Source organism: Bombina bombina, chromosome 4, assembly GCF_027579735.1.
Source record: "Bombina bombina isolate aBomBom1 chromosome 4, aBomBom1.pri, whole genome shotgun sequence".
Lineage (NCBI taxonomy): Eukaryota > Metazoa > Chordata > Amphibia > Anura > Bombinatoridae > Bombina > Bombina bombina.
The window spans coordinates 707332558-707353411 of NC_069502.1; the positions used below are offsets into that span (position 1 = coordinate 707332558).

The window sequence follows — 20854 nt, forward strand, 5'->3', positions numbered from 1 at the left end:
TTAATTTGGGTAGTTAGGGGTGTTAGGGTTTAGATGTTAGTTTATAACTTTGCGATGTGGGGGGATGGCGATTTAGGGGTTAATAGTATTATTTAGTGTTTGAGATGTGGGGGGATGGTGGTTAAGGGATTAATAATAGTGTAGTTTATGAGTGTAAGTGTACTTTGTTATGTATATTTGTTGTGTTTTGTGCAACTTTTTATTTTCTGAATCCATTTTACCACAGCTCTTAGATCGCTGTAAGGATTGAAGCAGAACTTATATAATATCAGCGGAAGGAAAATGGCTTGCGAAATCACGATTGCACTAACGCAAAACCATTTGCGCCGCACTTGTAATCTAGCCCTTATTGTTTCTGCTGAAGTCAAACAATGAAGATTTTGTTAACACAATGACAGTGACATGCCCTTTCTTCTCCAGAGGCAAATCTAGATGGACTCCTCTAAATAAGGAAAGTTTGACCTTTGAAAAATGGTTGCAGAAAACAAGGTGTTACTCAGATCTAATAATTATCAAACTCTGCTGAAATATGTTAATCAAAGAAAGCACAAGAACTTTATATACAGACACATTTTTGTTTAAAAATACAAAAACACACTTTATTATTTTACAAGGCAGTACAAAATAAGTGCAGAACTGCTGCACTAATTGTTTTAAGGCAGCAAATGTCACGTCTTTAACAGTGTTCTCATCTTTGTGAAAGTCTAGACAGCAAGGCAGTACTGTACAGAACAAAAAAATCTAGAAGACGGAATGAAGAAATAAGACACAAAAAAAACAAAACCAAACAGTTAACAGTCTTCTCCCAAACAAGTGAAGGTGCTGTGCACACCATTATGAAAATAAATTCTCCCAGTACTTTATTATTATTTTTTTTTTTTTTTTAGAAAAAAGAAAATGTATAAAACATATAATAGTATGAAATGCTAGTGCATATTTAAGCAGACATTGCCATAGTGGTTTTCATTGTACAAACGCATATTGTGCTTTCTCAATGCCAGCATGTCTACATGCTATAGTCTTAGCAGCAGGATTAAAATACGTTATTTATTTGGCTTTTCATATAAAAAAAATTAAATTACTCAATAAAAAATATAATTTGCTCATATAAAAACTATGTATTCCCAGTCTGTAATATTTTCAAGAAAATGAGCTGTAAAAAAGATTAAAAAAAAAATTGTGTTTTTTTTTTTAACGCACAAAATAGCAATTGATCTCAGGACTATATCACAACAATACTTCAAATATAAAACAAATTTAAGAATTCACAAGCTTGATTTTACGTTCTCATATTTTTGAATATTGAATCCTGTAATAATGCTTGCTACCAATTTTGGTACCAATTTATTTTGTCCATCAATAACAGAATGGTAGAGTGCCGGCTCTTATTTCCCCAAATATATAATTTAAAAAACAAAAACACAAAGCAACAAAAGTAAAAAAAAAAACACAATACTGGTGTGTTTGCTTGTTCTCAAAAAAAAATTAAAAAAAAAAAAAAAAAAATTTTTTTAAAAAGTTATTTTCTTTTTATGAAAAAATACTTTACAAAGTTAAGCCTATAAATATAGGCAAGGTAGTCTTTTCCGCAACGTCCTTTCCAAATAATATATATATGTATATATAAAAGTTTTGTTGGATGTAATCCAACACAAATATGCTCAGAGACTAGAACAAAATGCACTTGGTGCTTCTCCCAACTGTTGTACCACAACAAAAATTCTCCCAATCATGAAATGATCCCGTAGTTTCATGCAAAGGCATCGTAGAACAAAATTGCAAAGTTGCAAAGTGTTTACGGAATAATAATGCTCGTTTGATCTCCATTGCTTCTTCACATCACAAGTGTGGAAAAGCTTTTCATGTATTTGCGGTGCTGCTCAGTTATAATTTTTTGATCGTCTGTTTTGCCACAAGACATTGCTTCCCAAGCACTGTTGAGTTGCTGTAAAAATAAGAGAAAAGGCAGGTTAGTAAAAATCGGATGCAATGCAACTAAAAAGAGAATGAAAATTATAAAATACACAATATAATAGTGAATTTAAAAAAAATGCTAAACAGGATGGGCACACAACATACTAAGGAATGAAAAATGTATGCTAAACGCAAGTCACTTCTCTAGGGTAGAAGATACAGCAGAGTATTAAAGGGACAGTCTACTCCAGAATTGTTTTGTTTAAAGAAAAATAGATAATCCCTTTATTACCCATTCCCCAGTTTTGCATAACCAACACAGTTATATTAATATACTTTTTACCTCTGTGATTACCTTGTATCTAAGCCTCTTCAGACTGCCGCCTTATCTCAGTTCTTTTGACAGACTTGCCTTTTAGCCAATCCGTGCCATCTCATAATTAACTCCACAGGCGTGGGCGCAATGTTATCTATATGGCACGTATGAACTAACGCCCTCTTGCCGTGAAAAACTGTCAAAAGCATTCAGATAAGAGGCAGCCTCCAAGGGCTTAGAAATTAGCAGATGAGCTTACCTATGGTTTAGCTTTCAACAAAGAATACCAAAAGAACAAAGCAAATTTAATGAAAAAATTAAAATGGAAAGTTGTTTAAAACTGCATGCCCTATCTGAATCATGAAAGTTTAATTCTTACTAGAGTGTCTGTTTAAAGATTTACACTCTTTATACAAAAAGTACACCGTCTTAGTGACTAATGTTAAAATGCAAGATAGTCGTGCACAATTTCAGATTTTACTATATGTTTTGCAAACAAATAAAGTTATTGTCTGTTTATTCCCATCACAGAACAGAATATATTATGGCTGAAAGTCTTCGCACTTATGGGTTTTGATTTTTACTTCTGGTCTAATTAAGGTTAGAAGAAAAAAAAAAAAAAAAAAAAAAGAATGCTGTAAACAGAAGACAAGTCCGAAATCTGAAATGTTACACTTCTACTGCAAGACTTTTTTTTTTTACTATTAATAACCTGTTGATGAAACTTTGAAATGTGAAACAATTTAAACCAAACAAAAAGCAAAAGTAAAGCTGTGCTTTATTTACTATCTTGAGTCAAAAAACCCCAGCCCAGTATATGGGATGGTACTAGGGTTGCCACTTCAGCCATATTTTCCTGGACACTTATGGGTTACACATGCTGCAGGGTAAGCAGGGCTGAACATGTATTGTGTGTCTGGACATCACATGAATAATGCTGATGAAAAGCACCATACATGTTCCTCCTGCTAACCCTGCAGCATGTGTAACTCATAAGGGTCCAGGAAAACATGACTGATGTGGCAACCCTAGATGGTACATGTATGTAGAAATCACTAGAGCTTCAACACACATTCAACTTGCTCGGCTAAGAATGAATTGCACCTATGAATTGGTGCAACTTTTCTGCTGCTTCTAAACCAAACATGGTAACCTCCACTGACTAACACAATGCGATGTGAATGTTATAATATGAAAATAATCAGGTGAACAGTTAAAACAAAACAGTATATGTATATTACAGTGCATGATCTTAACAAAACCAGAATACTACTATTAACCTGTCAGGTCTCCTAGGCAACTTGTCCTGATTATATGGAAAACAAACATAACTGATTCACCTGCTTACTAACCAGAAATGCCTTTGTCACTCACTTAGCCACTTAGCAGGTTCTTAACACTGCTCTTTAATACCTTTTATCCTTTTTGCAGTTTAACTAAGCACTCAGGTGCACAGTTTAAATAAGCATTGTGCTTTGTTGAAAAAAATGAATAAGAATCTCAGGGTGAAAAGACATGCATGGCTCTTTCACTTATACACCTAGTTAAAGGGACATTAAATACTTTGAGATGGTAATATAATATATATATATATATATATATATATATATATATATATACACACACACACACACACATACATACACAGTATATCTCACAAAAGTTAGTACACCCCTCATTTTAAAAAAAAATATATTTTAATATACCTTTTCATGTGACAACACTGAAGAAATGACACTTTACTACAATGTAAAGTAGTGAGTGTACAGCCGGTATAACAGTGTAAATTTGCTATCCCCATAAAATAACTCAATACACAGCCGTTAATGTCTAAACCGCTGGCAACAAAAGTGAGTACACCCCTAAGTGGAAATGTCCAAATTGGGCCCAATTAGCCATTTTCCCTCCCCGGTGTCATGTGACTTGTTAGTGTTACAAGGTCTCAGGTGTGAATGGGGAGCAGGTGTGTTAGTGTTATCACTCTAACACTCTCTCATACTGGTCACTGAAAGTTCCACATGGGACCTCATGGAAAAGAACTCTTTGAGGATCTGAAACAAATAATTCTTGCTCTACATAAAGATGGCCTAGGCTTTAAGAAGATTGCCAAGACCCTGAAACTGAGCTGCAGCACGGTGGGCAAGACCATACAGCGATTTCACAGGACAGGTTCCACTCAGAACAGGCCTCGCCATGGTCAACCAAAGAAGTTGAGTGCACATGCTCAGCTTCATATCCAAAGTTTTTTTTGGGAAATAGACATATGAGTGCTGCCAGCATTGCTGCAGAGGTTAAAGGGGTATGGGGCCAGCTTGTCAGTGCTCAGACCATACCCCGCACATTGCATCAAATTGGTCTGCATGGCTGTTGTCCTAGAAGGAAGCCTCTTCTAAAGATGATGCACAAGAAAGCCTGCAAACAGTTTGCTGAAGATAAGCAGACTAAGGACATGGGTTACTGGAACCATGTCCTGTGGTCCAAAGAGACCAAGATATTTGGTTCATATACTTATATAAAGTTATACTTATTTGGTTCAGATGGTGTCAAGCGTGTTTGGCGGCAACCAGTTGAGGAGTACAAAGACAAGTGTGTCTTGCCTACAGTCAAGCATGATGGTGGGAGTGTCATGTTCTGGGCCTGCATGAGTGCTGCCGGCACTGGGGAGCTACAGTTTATTGAGGGAACCATGAATGCCAACATGTACTGTGAGCATGATCCATTCCATTTGGAGACTGGGCCGCAGGGCAGTATTCCAACATAATAACGACCCCAAACACACCTCCTAGACGACCACTGCCTTGCTAAAAAAAGCTGAGGGTAAAGGTGATGGACTGGCCAAGCATGTCTCCAGACCTAAACCCTATTGAGCATCTGTGGGGCATCCTCAAACGGAAGGTGGGGGAGCGCGAGGTTTCTAACATCCACCAGCTCCGTGATGACGTCATGGAGGAGTGAAAGAGGACTCCAGTGGCAACCTGTGAAGCTCTGGTGAACTCAATTTCCAAGAGGGTTAAGGCAGTGCTGGAAAATAATGGTGGTCACACAAAATATTGACACTTTGGGCCCAATTTGGACATTTCCAATTAGGGGTGTACTCACTTTGTTGCCAACGGTTTATACATTAATGGCTGTGTGTCGAGTTATTTTGAGGGGACAGCAAATGTACACTGTTATACAGGCTGTACACTCACTACTTTACATTGTAGCAAAGTGTCATATCTTTAGTGTTGTCACATGAAAAGATATAATAAAATATTTACAAAAATGTGAGGGGTGTACTCACTTTTGTGAGATAATGTGTGTGTGTGTATATATATATATATATATATATATATATATATATATATATATATTTATTTATATTCATTGTTTATTTTGTCCCCCTTTCCTGTAATTCCACTCTGAAATTGTGAGCTTTTCAGATCCTGTTAGAAGTGGAAGTGCAGAATACTTATAAATAGGTCACTAGAGTGTGCGGCCAATGGCTGTGTGGAATATAACTGTCCCTAATTGGCCACAGCAGAGAAGGTAACCTAAATTCAACATGGCAGCTCCCATAGACAGCAAAACTTTACACTTGTTTTGTCAATATTTAAACAGCTAATTCAACTTTAAAAAAATACATCTAAATGTTATTCTCAGACTAATCTTTTCTTTGAATGCTTCATTCTAGCTAGCATTTATTAAGTGTTTAATGTCCCTTTAAAGTGTTCCTTTTAAGATAATATTAATGGACCATAATAATTAGAACAATTAGTAAAGTCAGTCATAATATTACTTTAAAATGCTTAGGGAATAAGCTTCAAAAGGACAATATAGTTAAGATAGCTTTAGCTGTTGACAAGACTTGCATAGTATACTTCCGTAGGCCACATGCACACTTCTCCAGCTCAGAGAGCCAGCAGGGATGCAATATGCGTTAGTGATAACGTATCGCATCAACTCCAGCTCTTTTTACCAACACTGTTTCCGAATTATTAAAAAATGCTGAATTATGCTGTTAAAATATTGTTGCATGAAAAAAGGATTAATGAACATAATGGTGATTGGTGGACCTTAGCTTTGTGTTTAACGCTCACAAAGGGACATTCAATTTGTTACAGCATTTTATTTTAGCATTTAAAAAGGGACATTATACAATAGATTTTTCTTTGCATAAATGTTTTGTAGATGATCAATTAATATAGCGCATCTGAGAGTGGTTTTGTAAAAATGTATACCTTTGCTTATTTTTAAATAACATTTTAAGACTCCTAACCAAGCCCCAACGTTTTAGATGTATACTGATGTCTACAGACTTTAAGACTGCTTCTTTTTTATATGCAGGGGAAAGGGGGGGGGGGTCTGCTGTCAGACATTTTCAGTGGGTGTCCCAGGCTAATCTCATCAACGGAGCTAAATTGGGAGCTTCTAAGTAAATGTTGAAAAGGTTTTATACTGGGTTTTTAGATCAGTATCTGTGCATATTATTCTTTATAGTTGTGTCTATTACATGCAGTTAAATGAAAATTGGTGTATACTGTCCCTTTAAGCATTTTATTTCTGTATTAGAAAGTATCTTTAAATGGCTAGTAAACATTGTAATATAAAATGTGTAATTTTGTTGTTTGGTTTTTTAAGAAAAAAACAACAACTTTGCAATATATTTTCAGTATTTATTTTGTTTACTCCATTTTACGTCTGAAAATGATGGGCCAAATTACAAGTGGCACCCAATTTTTTTTTCACGCTTGAACACGGACCACTCAATTAGGGTGGTCGGATTAGCACTGGTATTACAAGTTCAAAGTAAAAAGTGAACGAGTGAGTGAAAGACTCAGGCGCGCTAACTTTAGGACTTTGGCTATTGCGACATTGCTAACTTCCTCTTCCCATAAGAGATTGAATAAGACCAATGGCACTACTTAAAGTAATATGTGTCCCCAATAGTCCCTAAATATCCCCAGGGTAAATTTAACAATGACGGAATCATTTAAAGGGAAATTGGTGCTATGTAGTGAATACAACTTATAAGGATATCAAGAGAGGTGAAGAAACCTACTTTTGAAAAAGACTACATATATAGCACTCAAGGGGTTTAAGTGGGGAATGTCAGTTCATAGACTGAGTTTACGAATAATATACAACTTGCAGCTGTGAAGCTGAATAGACAACAGGGGGGAAAAAGGTAACAAATGTTAAAGGGTTCAACTGCATTAAAATAGAACCTTTATTACTTCAAAAAAACACAAATTAAAATAGGAGAAGTGAATAGATAAAAACACTCTAAGGTACCTATAATACAAACAGCTTGGTTGAAAAAGGTGTAACTGACCAAAAGATACTAAGGTGAGCACTTACAGTATAATTACAAGAGCAGCAATATATTGGTATATTTTTAACAAGCCTGATATTGTGAGACTCCTAATAACTAGAGTGTTGACACTGGCTGAAATAAAGCCACCCCCAAAATCTGGAATCACATTAGTTAATAATCACTATGTATCTGTGTTCTAAAGGATTCGTAGCCTGAATACGGTAAGGTTTATAATAATATAACAAACAGGGGGTGAGTCGATCTAACAGTTTAGAAAATACTCGTAGCACCACAATTCATTAGATTACATTAGTGCATCATATTATAGCACTACTAGATCTGGTGTGACAGTGGTCTATAATACTATAACACACAAAGGGTGAGTCAATCCAACAGTTTAGAAACTTACTCGTAGCACCACAATTCATAAGATTATATTAGTGCATCATTTTGTAGTACTACTAGATCTAGTGTGATGCAACCGTGAATATGTCTGCTGGGTGATGCGGTAAATATTAGAGCCAGTTTAAACAGGGGCTTTAATGTGCTGTTTGCTCAAAATAGTTGTAAGTACCAACTATGTAACTGGCCAAGTGATACTAAAGGTAAGCACTTCCAGTATAGATTCAAGGGCAGCTATATTTGTATCAAGTCAGGCTTTATGAAACTCCTAGTAATTTAAATATTACCACTGGCTACAAAATAACCACTAACCGGGTTTAGAATATCCTTAGTAATCTCTGTGTATCTGTGTTGCAGGTGATTCGTAACCTGAGTAGCGATAAGGTTTAGAATAATATAACTACCCGTGATTAAGTTAATCTTACAGTCTGGGAAATACTAGTAACACAACAGTTCATTAGATCATATCAGTACATCTTAAAGTATTTCTGAATCCAAAGTTTATGCAGCATTAAGTATAGCGTGTTGCGGTGGTTATTAGAGCCGGTCTGAATAATGGTTATAATGTGCTGTTTGCTCAGAGTCGTAAGTGCAACAGAAATAAAGAGGTCAAATACATTGATAATGCTATAAGTTAAGTTTCTTCATATTATAAAGGTAGACTAAGGCAAAACTAAAATACAGGAGCTCCTAAGACTCCTCACCAGTACCCCAACGTCCCTAACATGTTTCGCCTGAACGGCTTTTTCAAAGTGGGACAGATTGGTCACTAGCTAATGATAACTCCCCTCACTTTTAGTGGGAAGGGGGCATCTTTTCTATAGTTTATACATTTTTTTAAAGATGGCATAATAAAAGAAAAATATTGAAAATATATTAAAATTCATAAATGCTATTATAGTACAAGAAATGTATATTAATTGGCTTTACAGCTTTAAAACAACTGGTTTAATATTTTCTGTATTTGTAACATAGAACAAAAAAAAAAAAAAAAATTTTTGAAGTACTAAAGGAACTGCAGGAAGTTGATAGATAAACTTCAAGCGAATCTGAATTTTGCTGTTATTGGAGTGTAGGTGGTAAAAGCGATGTATCTGCACATACATTTTAATTTGCATCTTAAACCAACTACACTATTTTTCTCACACATTTACTATAGAGGTAGCTTTGCAAATGGAATTGCACACTGCAGAGAAAATAGTTTTCCAATAAAAAAAACTGTTTGTATTAAAAGGTATATATATATATATATATATATATATATATATATATATATATATATATATATATATATATATATATATATATATATATATATATATATATATATATATATATATATATATATATATATATATATATATAAGGGACATGGAACCAAAAAATGTCTTACATTATTCAGACAGAGCATGTGACTTTAAACAGCTTTCCAGTTTGCTTCTATTATCTAAATGGCTTAAAGGGACAGTCAACACCTGAATTTTTGTTGTTTTAAAAGATAGATAATCCCTTAATTAGCAATTCCCCAGTTTTGTATAACCAACACAGTTATAATTATACACGTTTTACCTCTGTAATTACCTTGTATCTAAGCCTCAGCAGACTGCCTCCTTATTTCAGTTCTTTTGACAGACTTGCAGTTTAGCCAATCAGAGCTGACTCCATGGTAAATTCACGTGCATGAGCTCAATGTTATCTATATGAAACACGTGAACTAATGCGCTCTAGTGGTGAAAAACTATCAAAATGCATTTAGATTAGAGGCGGCCTTTAAGGTCTAAGAAATTAGCATATGAACCTCCTAGGTTTAGCTTTCAACTAAGAATACCAAGAGAACAAAGCAAAATTGGTGATAAAAGTAAATTGGAAAGTTGTTTAAAATTACATGCCCTATTTGAAACATGAAAGGTTTTTTTGGACTTGACTGTACCTTTAATTCTTTTTGTATGCTTAGTTGAAAAGGATATCTAGGTAGGCTCAGGAGCAGCAATGCATTACTGGGAGATAGCGGCGGATTAGTGGCTGCACAAAAATGCCTCTTTTAATTGGTTCACCAGATGTCTTCAGATAGCTCCCAGTAGTGAATAGCTGCTCCTTCAAAAAAGGATACCAAGAGAATGAAGCAAATTGGATAAAAAAAGTCAATTGGAAAGTTGTTTAAAATCGCATGCTCTACTTGTATAATGAAAAATAAGAAAAAGAAAATTGTTGGGTTTCATGTCCCTTTAAATGCTGGGGGGAACAAGACATATCTAAACACAGGACAGCCCAGTGGACTGAAAAATGTTTAATAGGAAACATAAGGATTCATTGGCTTAATGCAAAGACATTCAGAATATCCTCTTAAGAATATTTTATATGCAAGTGAAATAATAATAATATATTTTGGGTGGTTGATATGGGCATAAGCAAATCAAAAGGGCATAAAAGTGTAAAAGTAAAATGCTCTAATGTGTAAGAGCATTTTATTATTTTACTGTTGCTTATGCATAACTATTTGGGTTACCCCTGCAAAAAGGTTAAAATAAACACATAGTTAAAAGTCCACTCCAGGGAAGCAATACATTACTGGGACCTAGCTGAACATAGCTGGTGAGACAATGACAAGAGGAATATGTGTGGAATCACTAGTCGCCATTTGGCTTCTAGTAGTAGTACATGGTATTCCTGAGCCTACTTAGGTATGCCAAAAGACCAAAGTAAAGAAATCAATTGAAATCTCTTAACATTGCATGTAGCATAGGAGTTTAATTTTGTGCTTTCATGTCCCTTATGCATTAACACTGATTCATGGTAAAAAGAAATGCAGATACATAAAACAGACTACAAAAACTAATGAATACAGGAGGAAAAGGGTCCTGCTCTGAACAGCTTACAATCTGGAATTATCCATTCAAATGTTTACATTATGTTAAATGGATTGCTTAAAGGGATAGTTTAGTCAAAATTAAACTTTCATGATTCAGATAAAGCCTGCAATTTTAAGCAACTTTCTAATTTACTCCCATTATAAATTTTTATTCGTTCTCTTGAAAAAACAAGAATGTGAGCTTAGGAGCCGGCCCATTTTTGGCTCAGCACCTGGCTAGCGCTTTCTGATTGGTGGCTAAATGTAGCTTTCAGTCTTGCTTTTTCAAATAAAGATACCAAGAGAACTAAGAAAATTGATAATAGGAGTAAATTAGAAAGTTGCTTAAAATTGCCTGCTCTATCTGAATCATGAAAGTTTAATTTTGACTAAACTATTCCTTTAATGGGGAAAAAAATAACACATACTAGGTGCCAAAACAGCCCTGGTTAAGCTTTGCAATTTTTTAAATCTTATGCTATTTTCCCCTCTATTAAACTATTCTCAAAGGGATTAAGTCCAAGGGGTTTATTTATCATAGTGCGAGCGGACAGATACGATGTAGCGTATCATGTATGCTGTCAGCATTTATCATTGCACAAGCAGTCCTTGTGAACTGCTGGTGCAATGCCGCCCCTCTGCAGATTCACAGCCAATCGGCCGCTAGCAGGGGGTGTCAATCAACCCGATCGTATTCGATCGGGTTGATTTCTGTCCGCGGCTTCAGAGCAGGCGGACAATTTATGGAGCGGCGGTCTTTAGACCGCTGCTTCATAATTTCTGTTTCTGGCGAGCCTGAAGGCTCACCGGAAACAAGGGGCATCAAGCTCCATACAGAGCTTGATAAATCGGCCCTCAAGACTGTACACCACTGAAAAGGTCCAAAAATATATATTTATGTAGTGTATGTTTGCAATTTAAATCACGCACCAAGCAAACTATAACTGACTGAATATGTAAAGTGTGAATTAAATAAACCGTAGGGATATTTACCTGTAAAGGGCTTGCCAAGGACCGATTCCTGGATACGGTAAATGTTTTAAATATATGATCTTCTTTATCAAATGCAGATTTCATTAGGAACGAACTAGTAAGAAGATTCTACAAAAAAAATAATAATAATTTAAGACACACTTTATGGGATGAATTTAAACTATAATTGGTCTAGTGTTTTTTGGCATCTCATACAAAGATGTACTTGTGCATATATTTATAACAACTACCAGCTCAAATTGTTGCTGTATCCAGTATCAATTCTGTTGCTACAAATGACGGTTCACTTACTGCTGTATCATCCATAGGAGATGGTTGTGTGAAGAGCTGAGCATGGAGATTCTCTCCTTCCCAGTGACTAGAGCCAAAAAAACTTCCAACTTTATCAGTTGGAGATTCCACCTGAAACAAACAAAAAAAAAAAAAACGTACATGTATAAATAGTTACAAAGAATCATTTATTTTCCCAATGATTATAAATCACAATCACCCTATCATAAAGGACCATTAGAATTTGTCGGAATATATGTATATGTGTGCGTGTATGTATGTATGTATGTATGTATGTATGTATGTATGTGTGTGTATGTATATATATGAGTGTGTATGTATATATATATATGAGTGTGTGTGTGTGTGTGTATGTATATATGAGTGTGTGTGTATATATATATATATATATGAGTGTGTGTGTGTGTATATATATATATATATATGAGTGTGTGTGTGTGTATATATATATATATATATATATATATATATATATATATATATATATATATATATAAGTGTGTGTGTATATATATGAGTGTGTGTGTATGTATATATGAGTGTGTGCGCGCGCGTGCGTATACTTGTTTGTTTTTCTTTTCTGCTTATTTTTTTTTTACCAAAAAGCACTACATAAGTTTCTCCACTCACCTCTTGTTTAATTTTTTTTATTAAAGTATCATCATGGAGTTCTGCCACAATGCCCGACTCATCAGATTCCTGCTTTATGACCTCTTGCAAGTCTTCTACAAGGTGCAATGGTGTATGATGCTGTAAAAGAGCAAGAGTAAGATATTTTTTTTAGCCTTGATCCAACTGACATAGTTGAATGTTTTGATGATATTGTGCATTTTATTTGTAACTCACCGAAAGTTTAAGAGGTCCATATTTGAATTCCTGAGCAGCTAATGCATTTTTAAATGGGGTGGGAGTCCTTGGAGAACTATCCATAATTGATCTTTTTATAGCAGGAGTTCTGAGGCTTCAAAAGAGAGAAAATAATGGCTTAGCATTAAAAAGCAAAGTAAAATACATTAAACAATGTTGGGTAACGACACACATCTATGTGAATATATTAAATCAGTGATTCTCAACCAGGGTGCCTGGATACCATGCAATATCATGGCTCTTAACCGAGTTTGTTGTATACAATTAGGAATGATATGAAAAATAACCAAAATTGTGTATTGAGTGTTTTTTTAAGCATAAACGTTCAAATTTAAAGGGTTTTCTAGTGGCACACTATTTCCAAATGCTGATTTTTATATATATATATATATATATATATATATATATATATATATATATATATATATATATATATATATATATATATATATATATACACACACACACATTCCATAGTAAAAATGTTGTAAAAGGTCATCATTAAAATCAAAAAACTTAAATTTCTCATAAAATTAAAAAAAAAAAAAAATACAACTTTGCAATGCACTTATTTACTTTGTTTGCTTTCCAGTAATTTAACTATGAAACAGTTTTTTGCAGGATTCTGAACAGTGACCCTACTTGCTGGAACTAATTTATATTTGATCCATAACACTTTAAGGGTATAATCCTAAACTGCCAAATAATGCATTTAGTTTTTTGAAAATTACAGTTTAAAACTCTTTAAAACATTTATTATATATGCAGATGTTTTACAAAGTGGTGCATAACTGCTGATGTATACTATACAGTTACAATGTCTTTAAAGGGACAGTCTACACCAGATTTTTTATTGTTTTAAAAGATAGATAATCCCTTTATTACCCATTTCCCAGTTTTGCATAACTAACAGTTATAATAATATACTTTTAACCTCTGTGATTATCTTGTATCTAAGCCTCTGCAAACTGCCCCTTTTTTCAGTTCTTTTGACAGACTTGCAGTTTAGCCAATCAGTGCCTGCTCCCAGATAACTTCACGTGCACAAGCACAGTGTTATCTATATGAAATACGTGAACTAACACCCTCTAGTGGTGAAAAACTGTTAAAATGCAATCTGAAAGAGGTGGGCTTCAAGGTCTAAGAAATTAGCATATGAACCTCCTAGGTTAAGCTTTCAACTAAGATACCAAGAGAACAAAGCAAAATAGGTGATAAAAGTAAATTGGAAAATTGTTTAAAATTACATGCCCTATGTGAATCATGAAAGTTTATTTTGGCCTAGACTGTCCCTTTAATGTCCCTTTAATCATTCTATTACATTATTAATGTTCTTAAGGTGTCACATGCATATAAAAAATAAATTAGTGATATTATGTGGAACTTTAAAACTACACCAACTGTATCCCACAACAAAATCCCCTCATTTTGTTTTCTATATACTATAAAACCATATATAACAAAAGGAACAAATATGTATATAAATAACTTACATATGATTTTCTTTCTGAAGTCTTGGCGTATGATCTCGGTGAAGTGGTGTCGTAATTGCAGCCTTGTGAGCTGCACATAAGGGTGTGGAAGTGAGAGACGGATGATCCATTTCAAGGCTCTCGTGTGCGGCATTTAAAAACTGCAAACACAAAAGCAAGAAGATGACATACTAATACAGACTGAGACGCAATGCAATGGTTTTTACAAACACACATTTACACAAGCTATTACAGCAATCAAGCTAGAGAAATTTGTTAGTAAAAGAAAGCTAGGTAAGCTATGAAAAGTTAGTAAATAAAACCCTGACACCAAAAAGGGCAACAGCAAAGTCAGGAACACACCAGCAAGTGAGCTAAGCACAATAATTAACACAAAATAAAAAGTATCAGTGAGTGTTACTGGGATAATCATCTTGGTGCTCAAGACCTGACAAAGTGATTAAACCACCGAGTGAAATCAGCAAGTGAGAGGAATTAGTCATTTGTTCCAAAGAATTAGTTTCTAGATTGTTAAAACTCTGCTGACGGCTGAGAATTAGTGACAGCTGTGCTGAAGTCTAGATCTACCTGGGAGGGAGAGAATGGCAGGCTTTGGATTGGGGACCGCTTGGGCGTAGAACTGCTGATGCCAGCCACGATGAAGAGACCTCTGTCTCCTTTGGCCGAGTGGTTCAGAGGCCCACTCTTTTTGCGTTGGAAGGTCAGCGGCGATGGGGTGCATTTTGTGGTATCTAGGGAGCTGGGTGAGGCGGGTGACTCTTGACACAACATGCTATTGCTTAAGCTTGTATCGGAGTAACCCCGTAAGCTGCACATGCTGCCTGATCCTTCCTCGGGCTCTGAAGCCTGCCCTGAGGGAGTTTTGCTGGGTGAGGAATCTGCTTGCTCATGGTTTTCAAACTGCTTGATTTTGCCCCACGACGAAGGATCCTAAAAACAATGTGGGAGGCACGGAACTTTAAGACAATGGAAGGTGCCACCTCAAATACAAAGTGCTTGAAATGACATACCAGGTACATTTGTAGCTCGCATAGCTTTTTCTATGTTTGGGGGCTGCACAACAGGTGTGTGGTGATATATTTTAATGACTGTGCACAGCTGTGAAATATAATATATTTTATATTACTATGATCGTATTGGATTCACTTTAACATCACTGCACAGCATGTTTACAGCATCATGCACCAAGAATCAATAGTAAGAGGATAAAAATGTATATGTGATTAGGCTATGTCTATCATTACTTGTACCTTGTGAATTCTGCATTACATTTCCAATCACAGATAATAAGAAATGTATACTTAAAGGAATAGTTTAGTCAAAATGAAAGTTTTGTGATTCAGATAGAGCTTGCAATTTTAAGCAACTTTCTAATTTACTCCTATTATCAATTTTTCTTCGTTCGCTTGGTATTTTTATTTTCAAAACGCAAGAATATAAGCTTAGGAGCCGGCCCATTTTTGGTTCAGCACCTGGGTAGCGCTTGCTTATTGGTGGCTACATTTAGACACTAATCAGCATTTGAAAATAAAAATACCAAGCGAACGAAGAAAAATTAATAGGAGTAGATTAGAAAGTTGCTTAAAATTGCATGCTCTATCAGAATCATGAAGGTTTAATTTTGACTAAACTATCCCTTTAATTGTATAGTTATTTACCCACAGAATGGAAGCAATAATATAAGAAATATAAGCTTCCTTACACATATAAATTAAGCATTAATAAGCATACAAAGCACAATGCATTATGAAGCTTTGGAAAAAAAGGAAAAGCAAGCTTTTCTGTGAAAAAATAAAAAAGCAAATAAATAACCCATAGCAAAAGTATTTGTTAATCAGAAACATGCTCAAAACGTACACACGTATACAAGTGAGAAATGATTGTACTTCTATTAGTGCTAAGAAAATGTCATTTCATATTTCAACAGCTTGGTAAATTAATCTTTCAAGGTTCCTCTTTAATTTGTAGGATTTTTGACTGACATATGCTTTAAAAAATTGGCTACTGCTCTGCGTCTTCCATCAGCACAGTATTTCCTTGAGAGATGAATGGCATAAGAAAAACTACCAGCCCATTTGTATAACGTGCCCTTATGCCAGGATCCTCTTTTTACGCACAATTGCTAAAATTACTTACGGAATCTATAATCTGTGTTTCTGAGTACTCTTGCATATTCTTCATCTGGATAAACAAGTTGAAACCAAAGCATCTGGCTGGGGAGGCGCTCTCTTCCGGCAGGCAGCCATGATCTATAGGTGGGGATGGAGTAGGATGCTGGTGCTCCCCAAGGCAAGATGCTGGAGCGCTGTCGCCATGGGGCCTGGAATTATCAGCAATGGCTGTGCTGTGCCATACGGGATAGTCTGACCCATGATTCTGTGTTTTAAGAAGGGTGGGAGTGAAGAGAGAATGAAAATTAAATAAGAAAAAGGAACTTAATGACATTGCTCAAGGTGTCTCACACATAGCTAGTGGCAAGATAAAAGCAGTTGCATCATCGTAAGAGCTTACAATACTGAAACAGTTGTCAAGATGTTTCCTTTCATCAATGTATTATCCTGCATGAAATACTGTTATGTTGTGTCATCCTGCAATTACTATTTCATGTTACAGCATTATTCCATCTACATGGTAAATGTGTGCGGCACACGTGTGTCCTAATAGCTGCACATATCCAAAACACATCTATAAATTGAAAAGGTTCAAGTCAGAATATATTTTCTTATCATATAAAAGCATAAAGTCAATTTAAAAGAAGGTATAGTTTGTACCCATGCAAAGTGGGAGAAGATGTGCACAACTGGAAGCAGGTGGCCAGATTATCAGTCTCACAGAAGAGGACAATTACGTAGCAGAAACTACATAAATAGAAAGTGCCCAAAGAAGCACCTATGACAGGGGTGGACAAATCTGTTAAAAATGTAGGAGCCAGACAGTGTTATTTGTATATAGATATATGGAGAATAACCCATAATTTTAGAAGCCAGGGGTAAAATTCTAGGAGCCAGTGGCTTCCTGGCTCCTGGGTTTGTCAAGCCCTGACCTAAGAAATTTATTTTTCTATATATGTATAATATTGCAGATTATCTGTATTTCATAGATTTTGCTCCTAGTAAAGTCACATATATAAAGTTAAAAATATACAAAAACTAAGAGGGCACGGTCTTACCGGTAGTGTCTGTTGTTGCCCTTTAAGTTCATTCTCAGTAGACATTAGAAGAAGCTCTAACTCTTTTATACGCTTTTCCTTTTCTGGGTCTTCGTCATTATAGTGTCTCTGGAAAATTAAAAAACAAAAGTTTTTAGCAACATCAATAAGTGTTTTATTTTTCTTTTTTTTTTTGTTTATAAAGATTACAATCACTTTAAGATTAAACTTTTTCTAGTACGCTAAGTGTAGAGCTGTGTTCACTCAAATGAACCAAAGAGGGCACTATTAAACTGGAAGTTAAGCATTCATTAAAGTATTTACAGCTGTAATTACATATATTCTGCACTGGCAAACCTGCAAGGTGCTATACGGTCATTAATTCATCAGAACAGATGCTCATTTAGATTTGTCCCTAACTGACCATAGCAGAGAAGATTAGAGAAACATACTCAAAAGGTTGTTCAAGGTGTATGTCACTGGACTGCAAAGCAATACAAAATTATGCTACTAACAAAATTAGTTTTACATTATTTTAAAACATTTAGCTTACATGCAGGTTTTTAATTGCTCATATATATTATGCAAACTTAAAAGGGACAGTCCAATCAAAATTAACTTTTCATGATTCCGATAGGGCATGCAATTTTATAAAAAAACTTTCCAATTCACTTTTATCAACAAATTTGCTTTGTTCTCTTGGTATTCTTTATTAAAAGCTAACCCTAGGAAGACTCATATGCTAATGTCTAAGCCCTTAAAGGCCACCTCTTATCTCAAAGCATTTGACAGCTAGAGGACGTTAGTTCATGTGTGCCATATAGATAACATTGTGCTCACACCGTAGAGTTACATATGAGATGGCACTCATTAGCTAAAATGCAAGTCTGTCAAAACAACTCAAATTAAGGGGCAGTCTGCAGAAGCTTAGATACAAGGTAATGACAGAGGTAAAAAGTGTATTAATATAACTGTGTTGGTGATGCAAAACTGGGGAATGGGTAATAAAGGGATTATCTATCTTTTTAAACAATAAAAATTCAGGTGTAGACTGTCCCTTTAAAACAAGGATGTTAATGTCCCTTAAACAAACAAGATCGGTTTTAAACACAGCATAATAATACAAACCTAAAAAAAAAAAATCTAAATAATAATACACATCCTGCAATATTTTCAAGATGCTTGCTGAGTCAGAACTTCCCCTTTTCCTAGCTTTCTCTCTCTGTAATATGTGTTTTACAAAGACCACAAATTAACTCTTTCTTTTAAAGTTCAAAAGCTTGGGTCAGTAAGTACGGTAGGCTAAAAAGGTTTTGTTTTGGTTATTCAGAATATAAGGAATACTGAAATCACAAAATATTCTACTTTATATGTACTGGCAATGATCAGGAGTTAATGCAAAATGATTCATTTAAGCAAAGAAATACACAATACTTTTATTTTCATATATTAAACACAATTTTAAATGTTAAAATTACCTGGACAGCTGCAGTTGCTGGTTGTGGAACATTCACAATATTTACATGGAGTGCTACAGGGTAAGCAGCCTATAAAAAGCAGATAAAAAGTCTTGTTATATATACACGGACAATAATGTGACATCCATTCATTCCGAGATATATATACACACACATTATATATATATATATATATATATATATATATATATATATATATATATATGCCAAGCTCCAAATAAGTGCACTCTCACTCGCCAACCCAAACTCAGACCAGGGTGCTTAACAAAATATTCAATCTGTACAAGGATGAGCACTCACTGGATTTAAACACAACTAATCAGTTTATTTGGTAGTGACGTTTCGGGGCATTCACCCCTTCCTCAGACCGTCTGTGGAAGGGGTGAATGCCCCAAAACGTCACTACCAAATAAACTGATTAGTTGTGTTTAAATCCAGTGAGTGCTCATCCTTGTACAGAATATATATATATATATATATATATATATATATATATATATATATATATATATATATATATATATAGTTTGTAGACCACTCAATACATACAAGGCTTGAAATTTCCAGTGGTCCCAGACGAAATTTGACTTTTTTTATATATATATATATATATATATATATATATATATATATATATATATATATATATATACACACACACACACACACACACACACATACATACATACATACATGCACACACACACACATTTATAAGTTTAACTGGTTTGTGTTTAGGTGTATCATTTGCATTAGTCTGGGACTTACAAAGTATTGAAAAGCTGCAAGTATAATCTCTGTCTGGTAATTTTCAGAATACATCAAACATTAAAACAATGTTGCTACAGTCAAGCCTTAGTGCTATTAACAAAGAAGTTAATAGCAAAATAAGTTTGACTATTTAATGAATAATAATAAAAAAAAGTTTGCATACTTTTTTGCATTATTTTTCCACATATTCAAATTTAGTGGGAGTGGGATATGGCCACAAGCTTTTCAAAGAGCTTAGTGTGATTGATGGAGTATTGCTGTCAAAATAACAAGTAATCTAAACTGCATTTGCATCCCACGGCCTTCTATATGCTTAATTTTTTGTCTCATAAAGAAATGGTTCCTAAAGAAAGAGCAAAACAATGGGACAACGATGCATGGCACTAATACCATATCTCCAGACTACTTAAACATTTTTTTATGTTTTATTACTCAAATTATCATTAACTAAATTTATGTTAAATTATACAATTAGTTTGTGCTTTTGATAGCAGAATAGGTTATAATAAGAAAATATTACACTGTCCCCACACGGCTACTTTATAATTCCCCCCTGCTGGCAACATTTTCTGTGGAGAGCACTTAGGATATTTACTGGAGATGTAAAATATCAACAGTTAAAAAGCCTGTAATTGTTGTTTTCTTACTTTTTTAAAATATATTTAGTCCCAAAGTCTTTATATAGTTTGTCCTTTCAAGTTCCCTTTTAACATGGCTGATGTCCACTTAATGGGACATTAAACACTAAATAAATGCTAAATAGAATGATGCATTCAAAGAAAAGATTAGTCTGAGAATAACATGTAAATGTATTTTTTTAATTTTCATTAGTTGTTTAAATATTGACAAATTAAGTGTAAAGTGTTAGTGTCTGTAAAACAATGTGAGCTGCCATGTTGTAACTTAGGTTACCTTCTCTGCTGTGGCCAACTAGGGACAGTTATAAATAGGTCACTAGAGTGTGCAGCCAATGGCTGTGTGGAATATAACAGTGTTCTGCACTTCCATTTCTAACTGGAACTGAAAAGCTCACAACT

General features: G+C 34.6%; 1 protein-coding gene across 2 annotated transcripts in view; it reads right to left on the bottom strand.

Moving 5' to 3' along the window:
- Positions 1–459: 459 nt before the first annotated feature.
- MYB (MYB proto-oncogene, transcription factor) overlaps positions 460–20854 on the bottom strand; it is a 32225-nt gene continuing 11830 nt past the window's right edge. Inside the window, exons 7-16 of one of the 2 annotated variants that reach the window (XM_053709156.1) lie at positions 19047–19115; positions 17590–17697; positions 16557–16796; positions 14988–15350; positions 14421–14560; positions 12907–13021; positions 12691–12810; positions 12061–12171; positions 11770–11877; positions 460–1945 (exon numbers count right to left, since the gene is read on the bottom strand). In XM_053709156.1, the coding sequence (XP_053565131.1) occupies positions 1835–1945; positions 11770–11877; positions 12061–12171; positions 12691–12810; positions 12907–13021; positions 14421–14560; positions 14988–15350; positions 16557–16796; positions 17590–17697; positions 19047–19115 (1485 nt within the window). In that variant the 3' untranslated portion in view covers positions 460–1834. The remainder of the gene's footprint in view (positions 1946–11769; positions 11878–12060; positions 12172–12690; positions 12811–12906; positions 13022–14420; positions 14561–14987; positions 15351–16556; positions 16797–17589; positions 17698–19046; positions 19116–20854) is intronic. The other variant, XM_053709158.1, reaches the window with a different exon arrangement.